The sequence below is a fragment of the Oncorhynchus kisutch genome, linkage group LG6 (assembly GCF_002021735.2).
Source record: "Oncorhynchus kisutch isolate 150728-3 linkage group LG6, Okis_V2, whole genome shotgun sequence".
NCBI classification, from domain to species: Eukaryota; Metazoa; Chordata; class Actinopteri; order Salmoniformes; family Salmonidae; genus Oncorhynchus; species Oncorhynchus kisutch.
Window position 1 is genome coordinate 61,587,112 of NC_034179.2, and position 15,198 is coordinate 61,602,309.

The 15,198-nt window shown below is 40.4% G+C and overlaps 1 protein-coding gene across 2 annotated transcripts; it reads right to left on the reverse strand.

Annotated features, from left to right (window-relative positions):
• Nucleotides 1-63: 63 nt before the first annotated feature.
• On the reverse strand, nucleotides 64-13,777 carry kat8 (K(lysine) acetyltransferase 8). Of its 2 annotated transcripts, XM_031827068.1 has the most exons (12): nucleotides 13,715-13,777; nucleotides 11,579-11,836; nucleotides 11,168-11,242; nucleotides 10,859-11,037; nucleotides 10,641-10,694; nucleotides 8,857-9,021; nucleotides 8,567-8,656; nucleotides 8,170-8,310; nucleotides 7,396-7,489; nucleotides 6,864-7,014; nucleotides 2,620-2,774; nucleotides 64-335 (listed from the first exon to the last, which is right to left on the reverse strand). In XM_031827068.1, the coding sequence occupies exons 2-12, from the start codon at nucleotides 11,826-11,828 to the stop codon at nucleotides 271-273; spliced, it is 1,419 nt and encodes a 472-aa protein (XP_031682928.1). In that variant the 5' UTR covers nucleotides 11,829-11,836; nucleotides 13,715-13,777; the 3' UTR covers nucleotides 64-270. The 2 variants fall into 2 exon arrangements, with proteins under 2 accessions (XP_031682928.1, XP_020341734.1); XM_020486145.2 differs by lacking the exon at nucleotides 13,715-13,777 and having other exon boundaries at nucleotides 11,579-11,969.
• Between the last annotated feature and the right edge of the window lie 1,421 nt (nucleotides 13,778-15,198).

Genomic DNA, 15,198 nt, shown 5'->3' on the forward strand with positions numbered 1-15,198 from the left:
TGCTATTGAGTCAAGTAGAAATTATCAGTACAAATCAAAGTTAAATGAAAGAAAAAATATCACTCAAGTGAATCACTATTCTTGTTTATTTAAAAATAAAAAAAATAAAAACTGAAAGACGCTAGTAATGTACATGTTGGTTCCTCTTTACAACAAATAGCTTAAACTGGGGACAAAGAACAAGGGGAGGGAAGGAGGCACTTTGAGAACGAATACCATGCGTGTGTGGGTTGGTTGGGTGGTCTGGCATGATGTCAGTAGCACCTCCCCTCACTTCTTGGAGAACTTGGCTTGCTTATGTTTGGGCGGGGCCCACTTCAGACACACGGTGTCAACTGAGGAGACAGAAACACTCTGGTCAGGCTCACGCTCACACTCACAGATATATTGTGACAGTGTTACTATGATGTCATCCTCACGAGACAACTGCATACTGTATACTAGTGCTGAGCAATTACTGCTTTGAGGTTGGTTTGGTTTTGGTACAAAAAAAAAGTATTTGTTTAAACATTGAATGCTGTAACACAGAATAAAACAATTAATAAAAAGTCTCATGATGGTAGTCACGGCCCATTACCGCTTCTCACACACACAATTTATTCGCATTACTTTACTTCAATCAAATATTTCAATTGTGTATATTACATTTGTTTTATAACTATCATTTAATTCCAAGTCATCATCTCTAAAGAGCTGCTGCCTATGCTGTCTGGGAGGGGAAAAAATTAATTAATAAACCATTTTAGCAGTTCTTCAAAGTACAGTGTATTCAGACCCCCTGGACTTTCCACATTTTGCTACATTAGACTAATTCAAAACTGTATTAAATAAAATCCTCAGCAATCTACACACAACCCCATAAAAACAAAGCTAAACGTTTTTTTAAAGCAAATTTATTAAAATAACAGAAATACCTTATTTACATAAGTATTCAGAACCTTTGCTATGGGACTCGAAATTTAGGTCAGGTGCATCCGGTTTCCAATTATCATCCTTGAGACATCTCTACAACTTGATGAGAGTCCACTTGTGGTAAATTCTATTGATTGGACATGATTTGGAAAGGCACACACTTGTCTATATACTGTCCCACAGTTGACAGTGCATATCAGAGCAAAAACCAAGCAATGAGGTTGAAAGAATTGTCTGTAGAGCTCCAAGACGGGATTGTGGGGAAGGGTACCAAAACATTTCTGTAGCATTGAAGGTCCCCAAGAACACAGTGGCTTCCATCATTCTTAAATGGAAGAAGTTTGGAACGACCAAGAGACTCTTCCTAGAGCTGTCCGCCTGTCCAAATTGAGCAATAGGGAGAGAAGGGCCTTGGTCAGGGAGGTGACCAAGAACCCAATGGTCACTCTGACAGAGCTCCAGAGTTCCTCTGTGGAGATGGGAGAACCTTCCAGAAGGACAACAGTCTTTGCAGCACTCCACCAATCAGGCCTTTATGGTAGAGTAGGCAGACGGAAGCACATGACAGCCCGCTTGGAGTTTGCCAATAAGGATTCTCTGGTCTGATGAAACCCCCACAGGTAAGATTTGTTTTTGCAAAAATGAACCATTTTTGTGGCCTTGACTCCATCAAATAGAGAGCAAAATGATTGAATACTTTATAGTTTACCTCCAAGATTTGAAAAATGTGTTTTGTTATTGTGTAGGAAGACATGACTTTACAATTTAAAATTAAGGAAATGTATGAATTCTGGGTATTATAATTTTTTATTTTTTTATTGTCTAGGTTTAGACTTATATGATCAGGACTATTTTCTATGAGAGAGAACATTAATCCTTCAACATTTTACCTGTTTTAATTACAGGCATTTCAGTTTTTTATTTTGAATACATTTGCAAAAATTTCCAAAAACCTGTTTTCGCTTTGTCATTATGGGGTATTGTGTGTAGATTGCTGAGGATTTGTATTTATTTAATGCATTTTACAATAAGGATGTCATGTAACAGAATATGGAAAAAGTCAAGGGGTCTGAATACTTTAGTTTTTTTATACACAATAGCAAAACAAATTTTTCAAATCTGAGGTAAACTCTATAAAAGTATTCAATCATTTTGCTGTATATTTCAGATGGAATCAAGGCCACAAAAAAAGTATTCAGTCCTTTCTGATAAGTACTTACATGAAACTTTAGTTTTTTATACACAATAGCAAAACAAATTTTTCATATCTGAGGTAAACTCTATAAAAGTATTCAATCATTTTGCTGTATATTTCAGATGGAATCAAGGCCACAAAAAAAGTATTCAGTCCTTTCTGATAAGTACTTACAAATGAGGGGACTAGGGGCTTGTCCCAAATGGCACCCTATTCCTTATATAGGGAATAATGAAAAAGTGGGTGCTTACATTTGTTCTATTTCACACATGTTGTGTATATGATATGCAAGTCAATCTGAATTTTTGCATATCCCTGAAACACTGTCAGGAACACTGAGAGGTCAACTAGTGCCTTGCTCAAAAGGCACAGACATTTTTCATGTAGTCGGCTCAGGGATTCGAACCAGCGACCTTTCAATTACTTGCCCAACGTTCTTAACCTTACCTGCAGCCCCGGGGGGGGGGGGCTATGAAACATGAAAAGGAGAAGTGAAAAGGAAACATGTCTACCTGTGATTGGCGGCTTCTTGTACTGGGCGCTCTTGAGGTGTTCCTCAACCAGTTTGGGAGTGACACATATGACATGCTGGCCCTTCCAGTATTTCACCATGTTGAGGGACTGTAGCGTACTGATGATGTCACCCTGGGTAATACTGGTCATCTGACTGTGGAGGGAGGAGAGCAATGAGAATCTGGGGTTGGGTGTGTGTGTGGTCAAATGTACAGATGAAGTCGGAAGTGTTCATACACCTTAGCCAAATACATTTAAACTCAGTTTCACAATTCCTGACATTTAATCCTAGTAAAACTTCCCTGTCTTAGGTCAGTTAGGATCACCACTTTATTTTAAGAATGTGAAATGTCAGAATAATAGTAGAGAGAATTATTTATTTCAGCTTTTATTTCTTTCATCACAATCCCAGTGGGTCAAAAGTTTACATACACTCAATTAGTATTTGGTAGCATTGCCTTTAAATTGTTTAACTTGGGTCAAACATTTCAGGTAGCCTTCCACAAACTTCCCATAATAAGGTGGGTGAATTTTGGCCCATTCCTCCTGACAGAGCAGGTGTAACTGAGTCAGGTTTGAAGGCCTCCTTGCTCGCACACGCTTTTTCACTTCTGCCCACAAATTGTCTATAGGATTGAGGTCAGGGCTTTGTGATGGCCACTCCAATACCTCGACTTCGTTGTCCTTAAGCCATTTTGCCACAACTTTGGAAGTATGCTTGGGGTCATTGTCCATTTGGAAGACCCATTTGCAACCAAGCTTTAACTTCCTGACTGTCTTGAGATGTTGCTTCAATATATCCACATAATTCTCCTTCCTGCCATCTATTTTGTGAAGTGCACCAGACCGTCCTGCAGCAAAGCACCCCCGGAACATGATGCTGCCACCTTGCTTCATGGTTGGGATGGTGTGCTTCAGCTTGCAAGCCTCCCACGTTTTCCTCCAAACATAACGATGGTCAATATGGCCAAACAGTTATATTTTTGTTTCATCAGACCAGAGGACATATCTCCAAAAAGTACAATCTTTGTCCCCATGTGCAGTTGCAAACCGTAGTCTGGCTTTTATATGGCGGTTTTGGAGCAGTGGCTTCTTCCTTGCTGAGCGGCCTTTCAAGTTGTCGACATAGGACTCGTTTTACTGTGGATATAGATACTTTTGTACCGATTTCCTCCAGCATCTTCACAAGGGGCTTTGCTGTTGTTCTGGTATTGATTTGCACTTTTCACACCAAAGTACGTTAATTTCTAGGAGACAGAATGCATCTCCTTCCTGAGCAGTATGACAGCTGCGTGGTCCCACGGTGTTTGTACTTGCATACCAGTGTTTGTATAGAATAGCATGGTACTTTCAGGCATTTGGAAATTGCTCCCAAGGATGAACCAATTTTTTTCTTGTCTGATTTCTTTTGATTTTCACATGATGTCAAGCAAAGAGGCATCATGTGCATCATGAAGGTAGGCCTTGAAATACATCCACAGGTACACCTCCAATTGACTCAAATGATGTCAATTAGCCTATCAGAAGCTTCTAAAGTCATGACATAATTTTCTGGAATTTTCCAAGCGGTTTAAAAGGCATAGTCAACTTAGTGTATGTAAACTTCTGACCCACTGGAACTGTTATACGGTGAATTATAAGTGAAAAAAAACTTATACTATAGTTTGTTAACAAGAAATTTGTGAAGTGATTGAAAAATGAGTTTTAATGACTCCAACCGTAGTTGTATACAGTTGAAGTCGGAAGTTTACATACACTATGACGTGGGAGTACTTGACATACACTACCTTAAAACATTTTTGGGTCACTGAGAAAACCCTTTTGGAATTATGTTAGCACAGCTGAAAACTGTTGTGCTGATTAAAGCAGCAATAAAACTGGCCTTCTTTAGACTTGTTGAGTATCTGGAGCCTCAGCATTTGTGGGTTCGATTACAGGCTCAAAATGTCCAGAAACAGAGGACTAGAAACTCATCAGTCTATTCTTGTTCTGAGAAATGAAGGCTATTCCATGCGAGAAATTGCCAAGAAACTGAAGATCTGGTACAATGCTGTGTACTACTCCCTTCACAGAACAGCGCAAACTGTCTCTAACCAGAATAGAAAGAGGAGTGGGAGGCCCGGTACCCAACTGAGCAAGAGGACAAGTACATTAGAGTGTCTAGTTTGAGAAACAGACACCTCACAAGTCCTCAACTGGAAGCATCATTAAATAGTACGGGCAAAACACCAGTCTCAACGTCAACAGTGAAGAGGCGACTCTGGGATGCTGGCTTTTTAGATAGAGTTCCTCTGTCCAGTGTCTGTGTTCTTTTGCCCATCTTAATCTTTTCTTTTTATTAGTCAGTCTGAGATATGGCTTTTTCTTTGCAAGTCTGCCTAGAAGGTCAGCATCCCGGAGTTGCCTCTTCACAACATGCCATTGGAACACAGGAATGATGGTTGCTGATAATAGGCCTCTGTACGCCTATGTAAAATATTCCATAGTAAATATTCCATAAAACTATTTTCCAGCTACAATAGTCATTTACATCATTAACAATGTCTACACTTGATTTCTGATTAATTTGTTATTTAATGGACCAAATTTTTTTTGCTTTACTTTAAAAAACAAGGACATCTCTAAGTGACCCCAAACTTTTGAACGGTAGTGTATGTACAAGTGAACGCAGGTGTACCTATGTTGTGGATTTGCAAGTGGATGGATATTCACATACAGTACCAATCTAAAATTTTGACACCTAATCATTCCATTTTTATTTGTTTTTACTATTTTCTACATTGTTGAATAATAGTGAAGACATCAAAACTATGAAATAACTTATGGAATCAGGTAATAACCAAAAGAAGTATTGATGACAGCTTTGCACACTTTTGGCATTCTCTCAACCAACTTCATGAGGTAGTCTCATGGAATGCTTTGCCAACTGTCTTGAAGGAGTTCCCACATATGCTGAGAACTTTTGGGCTGCTTTTCCTTCACTCTGCAGTCCTACTCATCCCAAACCCTCTCAATTGGGTTGAGGTCAGGTGATTGTGGAGGCCAGGTCATCTGATGCAGCACTCCATCACTCTCCTTCTTGGTCAACTAGCCCTTACATAGCCAGGAGGTGTGTTTTCAAATCAAAAATATCAAATGATAGTTCCACTAAGCGTAAACCAGATGGTATGGCGTATCGCTGCAGAATGCTGTGGTATCCATGCTGGTTAAGTGTGCATTGAATTCTAAATAAAAATCACAGTGTCACCAGCAAAGCACCCCCACACATCCTCCTCCATGCTTCACAGTGGGAACCACACATGGAGATCATCCGTTCACCTACTCCGCATCTCACAAAGACACGGAGGTTGGAACCAAAAATGCAAAATTTGGACTCATCAGGACAGATTTCTACTAGTCTGATGTTCATTGCTCGTGTTTCTTGGCCCAAGCAAGTCAATTCTTATTGGTGTCCTTTAGTAGTGGTTTCTTTGCAGCAGTTTGACCATGGAGGCCTGATTCACACATTCTCCTCTGAACAGTTGATATTGAGATGTGTGTTACTTGAACTCCGTGAAGCATTTATTTGGGCTGCAATTTCTGAGGCAGGTCACACAAATTAATTGGTCCACTGCAGCAGAGGTAACTCTAGGTCTTCCTTTCCTGTGGCAGTCCTCATGAGAGCCAGTTTCACTATAGCGACAGCACTTGAAGAAACTTTCGAAGTTCTTGAAATTTTCCAAATTGACTGACCTTCATGTCTTAAAGTAATGGGACTGTAATTTCTCATTGCTTATTTGAGCTGTTCTTGCCATAATATGGACTTGGTCTTTTGCCAAATAGGGCCATCTTCTGTATACCCCCTCCCACCTTGTCACAACACAATTGATTGGCTCAAACGCATTAAGAATGAAAGAAATTCCACATGTACAATTTTAAACAAGGCACACCTGTTAATTGAAATGCATCACAGGTGACTACCTCATGAAGCTGGTTGAGAGAATGCCAACAGTTTGCAAAGCTGTCATCAAGGCAAAGGGTGGCTACTTTGAAGAACCTCAAATATAAACACTTTTGTTTACTACATGATTCCATACGTGTTATTTCATAGTGTTGATGTCTTCACTGCTATTCTACAATGTAGAAAATAGTAAAAACTGAGAAAAACCCTGGAATGAGTAAGTGCGTCCAGACTTTTGACTGGAACTGTACACGAGAATATATTTATGGTGAGGTGGAAGAGGTTACGTGTGTGTGTACGTACCTGAGGTCCTTGATGGAGAGCGTGCCCCTGAAGTCCCTGAGGATCTCCAGCAGCACCCAGGACCAGTAGCTCCTGTAGCTCAGCTTGCCCAGGTCTGACAGGGGCTTCTCTGGAGAACCTACTGTACTCTCCAATTTAGACAGCTCATAACCTAGAGAGAGAGCACATGTGATAGTGTGTGTTAGAGCTGGGACGATAAACCAAAAATCATCGTCACCAACCAAACCGGCCATTTATCAACAACATCTTACTGATCGACAATAATGATAAGTAGCCTTTACTAGAAATGTGAAGTTTGAAATGGAATAGGCCTAAGCAGGCTAATATGAGCTATTGCTAATTGGGAAATTGCTAACATTCAATGTAGTAGTAGTTGTTGTTTAAGGGGTATAAATAAAGTGCTTAAATTAATGCTTAATAATTGTATTAACTTCTCACAATTTATCATTAACCTAATAATTCACTCAATTTATCGTAATATGGATTTTTGTCCATACTGCCCAGCTCGTGTGTGTGTGTGTATCCCACTCACTGAAGGCTATGAGGAACTTTCCGTATCCTCTGCGCTGGTAGGGCGGGAGGGTGAGGATACACGCCACGTTATTCCCATCTGGCGACTCTTTCTCCTGTGGAACACACAAAACAGGCTCAGCTTTTGTAGGCCAACACTATACCAGTTATCCATTCTCCTAAAACGATGAACACTTTCCTTCAGATTTGAGACTTTCTTCAAGACATAAGACATTTTTAGGTCCAAAAGGCTTCTTAACAGCTTCTATCCCCAAGACGCCTGAACAGCTAACCAAATGGCTACCCGGACTATTTGCATTACATGTACACATTACCTCGACTAACCTGTGCCCCCACACATTGATTCTGTAACGGTACCCCCCTGTATATAGCCTCTTCACTGTTATTTTATTGTTACTCTTTAATTATTTGTTATTTTTCTATTTTATGTATTTATTGTTTACTTCAGTTTATTTAGTAAATATTTTCTTAACACTTATTTTTTTCCTGCATTGTTGGTTAAGGGTTTGTAAGTAAGCATTTCACTGTGTTCGTTGTATTCCGCGCATGTGACAAATACAATTTTATTTTGATTTGAATGGCAATCATTAATGAAATCTGTTACTAACCCATGCCCAAAAGAAACCAGCTACATTACAGATATACATTTTTTATTTGGACAAGTAGCTACCGATATTTTTTATTTATTTCACCTTTATTTAACCAGGTAGGCTAGTTGAGAACAAGTTCTCATTTGCAACTGCGACCTGGCCAAAGTACTGGGACCAGTACTTACTTTGGAGAAGTAACCCACTATGTGTGCTCCCTGCCTGTTGACTTCAGTCAGGATGTAAAAGACAAAAGGCTCCACGTCAAAGTACAGCGTCTTGTGGTCCAGGAAGAGCTTGGCCAGTAGACACAGGTTCTGACAGTAAATCTACAGAAAGAAACATGGGTCAGTATTATCATCAGCGGGTTTGTTTGTTTTGTTTTAATACACTTTGCTCAATGATGTTGAGTCAGGTGTGAGTGCTGGGCTAGAACAAACATATGCAAATCAGGGGTACCCCCAAGACCTAAGTTGAATGGTCAAGGTTGTTCTTGTTCCCAGTTAACTAACACCTGTTTATATTGCTTTCAAGGACACAGTTTGGGGTAATTCTCTGTGGTCTGGTCCTGCCTCGTGTCCTTACCTTGTGGTCGCGACCGTCCACTTCGTATACAGAGATGTTGCTCCGCCTGTAGATCTCTTTCCCAGGAGGCTGCCTCCACTGACATTGGGACTGGAGGAACAGATAGAGGAAAGGTAGAGAGAGGAAATAGAGGTGGAGAAGGATGAGACATAAGTATGTGGTTCAAAGCTTTTCAACTGTATATTGGTCAAATAGAAGTGCTAGTCTCAAATGCTAGGTGGTAATAAAAAGACAACAGCAATGTTGAAGCTAACAGTGCTTTTGAACTGATGAAGCTGACAGTCACTGACCAGGTGGTATCTGAAGGTCTTCTCGTACTTCATGTACTTGAGGCAGTACTCGCAGATCCACAGCTTGGGCTGTTTGCCGTAGTCCTCTGGGAATGGGGAGAAGTACCAGGCGTCAATCTCAAAGTTACCAATCTGGATCTTGTCCACGTACTTCACTTTAGTAATCTGGGAGAGAGAGGCAAGGACACATTTATACTTTCCTCCCTCCTTCTCTAGGAATTGCATTGTTTTACTACTACATACAGTACGGGTCAAAAGTTTGTACACACCTATTTATTCAAGGACTTTTCTTTATTTGTACTATTTTCTACATTGTAGAATAATAGTGACGACAACATTATGAAATAACACATATGGAATCATGTAGGAACCAAAAAAAGTGTTAAACAAATCAAAATATATTTTATATTTGAGATTCTTCAAATAGCCACCCTGACACCTTTGCACATTCTTAGCATTTTCTCAATCAACTTCACCTGGAATGCTTTTCCAACCGTTTCAAGGAGTTCCCACATTATGCTGAGCACTTGTTGGCTGCTTTTCCTTCACTCTGCGGTCCAACTCATCCCAAACCCTCTCAATTGGGTTGAGGTGGGGTGATTGTGTATGCCAGGTCATCTGATGCAGCACTCCACCACCACCCTTACACAGCCTGGAGGTGTGTTTTGGGTCATTGTCCTGTTGAAAACAATTTATAGTCCCACTAACCGCAAACCAGATGGGATGGCGTATCGCTGCAAAATGGTGTGGTAGCCATGCTGGTTAACTGTGCCTTGAATTATAAATAAATCACTGCCAGTGTCACCAGCAATGCACCACCACAACATCACACCTCCTCCATGCTTCACGGTGGGAACTACACATGGAGATAATCCGTTCACCTACTTTGAGTCTCACAAAGACACATCGGTGGGAACCAAAAATCTCACATTTGGACTAATCAGACCAAAGGACAGATTTCCACCGGTCTAATGTCCATTGCTCGTGTTTCTTGGCCCAAGCAAGTTGTTTCTTCTTATTGGTGTTCTTTAGTAGTGGTTTCTTTTCAGAAATTCAACCATGAAGGACTGATTCACGCAGTCTCCTCTGAACAGTTGATGTTGAGATGTGTCTGTTACTTGAACTCTGAAGCATTTCTTTGGGCTGCAATTTCTGAGGCTAGTAACTCTAATGAACTTATCCTCTGCAGCAGAGGTAACTGGGTGTTTCATTCCTGTGGTGGTCCTCATGAGAGCCAGTTTCATCATAGCGCTTGATGGTTTTTGTGACTGCACTTGAAGAAACTTTCAAAGTTCTTAAAAATCCAGATTGAATGACCTACATGTCTTAAAGTAATGAGCTGCCATTTCTCTTTGCTTATTTGAGCTGTTCTTGCCATAATATGTACTTTGTATTTTACCAAATAGGGCCATCTTCTGTATACCACCCCTACCTTGTCACAACACAACTGATTGGCTCAAACCCATTAAGGAAAGGAATTCCACAAATTAACAAGGCACACCTGTTAATTGAAATGCATTCCAGGTGACTACCTCATAAAGCTGGTTGAGAGAATGCCAAGAGTGTGCAAAGCCGTCATCAAGGAAAAAGGTGGCTACTTTGAAGAATCTCAAATATATTTTGGATTTGTTTAACATAGTTCATAGTTTTGATGTCTTCACTATTCTTCTACAATGTAGAAAATAATAAAAATTCAACAAAAATCCTGGAATGAATAGGCGTCCAAACTTTTGACAGGTTCTGTATATCAAAAGGTGCATAACATTATAGCTACACACACTTACCGCCTCATGCTCCTTCTCCAGGGCAGCTGTGGTGGGGTCCATCTCTGCGTACGTCTGGAGGGAAAGAGGAGTTCCATTAGAAAACAGAACAGAGGGAGCCCATTTAACATCTGAATCTAACTCATCTGACTGACAGAAGAACAATTTAGAAATTGACAAAGGGGACCTGATCCCCCGCTGTGGGGGTATGTAGTCTAGAACCTCCTGCACTAGCCTACCTTCTGCACGTGGTTGATCTCATCATGTTTGCGTTTCTGGTTGCGGGTGATCTTCCTCTCGGGCTGCTCCCCCAGCTCGCCCCCTCCTCCACCCTCAGCGATTTTTGTCACTGCGTCCTTCGCCGTCTTGGTCAGTGCCAGGCGAGCCTTGCCCACCCACTCATCCAGACGTCTGTTAACTACAGTTCCAGGGGAGAGGTAGAGAGGACATTGGAGGAGAAGGAAAAAATGATAAAGGGAGGTGGAGGAAAGTAGGAGAGGTGTATGAAAAGATACACAGCACTTCCATGCTCTGTGTGCCCCACTCACATCCAACATAGTGTACGTAGAACTCCTCTCTGCCCTCCTGTTCGTTCAGCCGGGACTGGATAACCTCAGCAGAATCTGAAAGAGGTTGAGTTTTACTGAATTAACTGTAGCCATCTCTGTAAAAAGCACATCTAGCTTGCCAACTATAACTTACACCTCATAGAGCTTGATGGGCTTGAATGTAAACAATAAACAAAACCACAATTGAACATATCTAATGGTCAAGAAGCAAACTTGATCTTGAGATCACCAACAACGTCGATAAAAAAAAACTGCAGTTAGAGAAACATTTCGTGACTATCAGTCTTTAGATGCACGCAGAACAAGTCGGGACGCACTGATAAATAGTGCTCTGCCTCACAGCCTTTTCAAACGTAGCTAACTAGTATTGGTTTATAAACAAATACTTACGCCATGTCTTGTCGGCTCGCTGACATAAATACGTCTCTCCGATTTCGACCGACACCTCTTGCTCCCTGCCCAACAACACTCCTTCCCCGTTGCGCTGAGGAATCGAGCCCCCGGCTTCTCTTTCCCGATCAATGGCCTCCGACTCATCCTCCTCCCCGCCACTGCCGTTAGATGAACAAGGGGCTTGTATTCCGGCGTCCAAGTCTTCCCGGTCCGTTAGGTTGTGTCCTGGGTCAATTTCAACGTCCATTCGGTCCTCTGGAAGATTGTTGTTATAGTTATTGTCTCGAATATGACGCTCGCTCGTCATTAGCACTGCTCCGGCAGACATCTTGTCTTATTTCAAAACACTGCCCCGGACGATGTGAGTTTGCGTAGTGCAGAGGGGGGCGTACACGACACTTCTTAGCAAATTGCTCTTCAAACAGATCTAGCGTCAGATTATCTACCTCCAGGGTTGGGTAGGTTACTTTCTTAATGTAATCCGTTACAGTTACCTGTCCAAAATTGTAATCAGTAACGTAATTTTGGGATTACCCAAACTCAATAACATAATCTGACTACATTCCGTTACTTTTAGATTACTTTCCCTAAAAGAGGCATTAGAAGAAGACAAAAATGTATGTTACCAATTGAACGACATCTACTGCAGGATAAATCAATGTTAAAGTGTATATAGCTGGCCATATATGGATATTACATTTTACTTTATGGGTTGGTTATGTTGGCTTCTTCTTAACCCATTGCTTTCTACTACATATAATAATATGATTAAATTATATCTTTACATTAAAAACCAAAGTCTATCAGCATTCCAGTCATTCCAATAAATGTTATACCTCTTGATCTTCAAGAATAGGACTTGGAAATATGGAAGTACAGATTAGCCAAATTGTTTTACCTGAGCATGACCTCAAAACTAAGGATTTATTAGCCACCCCTCATTATTTATGATTGTGTTGTCACGGAGGACTGATTGGGCTCATTGATTCGAGTTGAAAACTAAATGCTGCTCTCGTGGAATGGTATGCTTTGAGCACTACAGAAGTGCTATTTACATGTGAAAAATTAATGCCATAGGCTGCATTTGCTATAGGCCTATTGTTTACCTTTTTGTTGGGGACACTTTGATATCTTGATAATATGCAGCTGTTTAAAGGGCAAATCCACAGATGAAACAATAACAAAACAGACACCCCACCTCCGTTTTGGTTAAAAGCTGAGGGATGGGCCTGGAGAAATGTAACCACTCTCAGATTAATATGGATGTAAGAACTGGCCATCCATGATATAAAATTATTGTTTTAACCATGTTATGGGGCTATACAGTGTTTGTTAACATTTACAATGTTTACAAACATTGGAATAAAACAAGCTTATATTTTGGGTTCTCATGGAGTGTGACAGATGAACTAAGCTCATGAGGGATTTATAAGTTATATTCTTCAAGAATCAATGGATATATATAATTTATAAGTCAAATTGATGTAGAAACTACAGATTGCCCCTTTAAGTCTATCAAAAGTGTACAAGCTTGAGCATGTGTCCATTAGGCCTATGGATTTATTTATTTTATCAGCATTAGATTGAGCAATAAAAGCTCAGCGTTTATTCCATAGGCTTGGATCCGCACTATGCAGCTGTTGCAAGAGTGCATTTTTCACTGGCTGTCCACTGGTTTCAAAAACAATGATTGATAGGTAGCTTAAACTTCTTGAATTCAACCATTATTGGGTTCAAATACACATTTAGATAGGTGAACAGCCATCCACAACAACCACAATCCGCAAGACGCAAATAGATAAACGAGAGAGCAACAGTGTGATTCACAATGCGCATGTTGCGTGTTGTTTGTCCTATGTTGCTCTGGGTGTGCTCACTGGTCATTGATTGTCTGTATTGTTATTGTAACTGTTTTTAATAACCTGCCCAGGGACTGCGTTTGAAAATTAGCCGGCTGGCTAAAACCGGCACTTTTACTGAAACGTTGATTAATGTGCACTGTCCTTGTAAAAATTCAACTAAACTCAAACGATGTTGATATCAATAATAAGTGATATCCGTATCGCCGTAGACGACATATGTAAAGACGTCATCATTTCCTCAGTCAAAGTTCGTACGACAGATGTAGCCTACCATTACTGGGCTCTCCAACCCTGTTCCTGACACGCTACTCTCCTGTAGGCTTTCACTCCAACCGCAATTGGATTCATTGATTCATTTTATAAACCAGCTAATTATTAGAATCAGGTGCGCTAGATTAGGGTTGGAATGAAAACCTACAGGATGTTAGCTCTCCGGGAACAGGGTTGGAGAGCTCTACTAAAGGATATGCATCAAGTGCATACTCCAATTGCAACGTCTGCCAATGCCCACATATTGTCTGAAGAAAATGTTGTATTTTTAATATCCTCAAGTTAGGCATACTTAATTTCAAAATAGGCCATCATCACTGTCAATCGTGAATGCTAATTAGGCCTATTCATGTTTTGCCAGTGAAACCGCATCTGCATGCCAATATTTTAATTGATCTCAATCAGTTTCATGGGAATAGCCAATGCATTTTGATCTTCTTGAAATACTGTTTTCATGAGCGAATTAGAGCAGATGGTGTTATTAAATTATTAGCCTTACCTGTATTTTGTTTCAATCAGCATATATCCTGTTGAGTTTGGGCGCAATAATGTTTTTTTGCTTTTGTTTTACTATTCAGTTTCAGCTAACCATCTCATTAGATGGTTATTCAGTTTCAGCTAAAAATCTCCTTAGAAATGAGGACCTTTGGCGTAACAGAGTTGAACAGTAACGTTATAGGCCTACTATACTATGCTATTATATTCGCTTCCGTTATGTAATCGTTATGTGATCTTGCGAGACATTGATTAAGCTTTGATCTAACTTTACTAAACGAGCAACATTTTGTGAGAAGTGATCATCTACCATTTGTCATAATAATACATGATGAGTGGGAAGCACTATTAGGCGTAGGCAACAGATCGTGATGAGTATTATTTTAAATGATTAGGGCGCCCTTCGTAGTTGTTAAAGGACAGCGCTAAATACACGTTGATTTGATTAGCTTGAACACATGGTTGCAGTATACCCTATTACAGATTGAAATAAAACAGGTGAACTACCAATTCATATAATGAATTTGCATAGATTTGATCATCAAATCAATTGACCAAGTAGTGAACATAAATCATTACTAGACTACATAGAACTGCAGGAAATTAGCTGTAAAACAGCCATAAAATCAAGCTTTTAGTGTGGTGTATTAATGCATCTCAATAAACTATAACCTAAATTCATTATTACTTCCAATTTGGCCCAATTCAAAATGTCCAATATCCTGACATACCAAGCTAACCGGCCCTGTGTCTCAACCAGTAGCCAATATAGTGTAACGACCCTGGGTTTTTAAGCGCGGAAATAGACTCTGCTGCTTGAGCATGGTTTTGCGGCACAGTCGATAGCGCGCAGGACTTCGGGCTAGAATAGAAGGTCGAGGGTTCGAGACCTGCTCCCTGCTGTTTCATTACAATACTGTTCGCTACATTTCCCAAGCTAGGCGACAGCAACTTCCAGAGAGGGTCAGGCTTTGCAGGTGGCCACTGGTT

Bases quoted from the DNA above. Each gene is read 5' to 3' on its own strand.
- kat8 (XM_020486145.2), bottom strand. From the start codon at position 11,909: ATGTCTGCCGGAGCAGTGCTAATGACGAGCGAGCGTCATATTCGAGAC. The intron at 11,243-11,578 runs GTAAGTATTTGT...AACCTCTTTCAG, and splicing joins GCGAGCCGACAAGACATGGC to ATTCTGCTGAGGTTATCCAG. The intron at 336-2,619 runs GTAGACATGTTT...CTGTCTCCTCAG, and splicing joins CAAGAAGCCGCCAATCACAG to TTGACACCGTGTGTCTGAAG.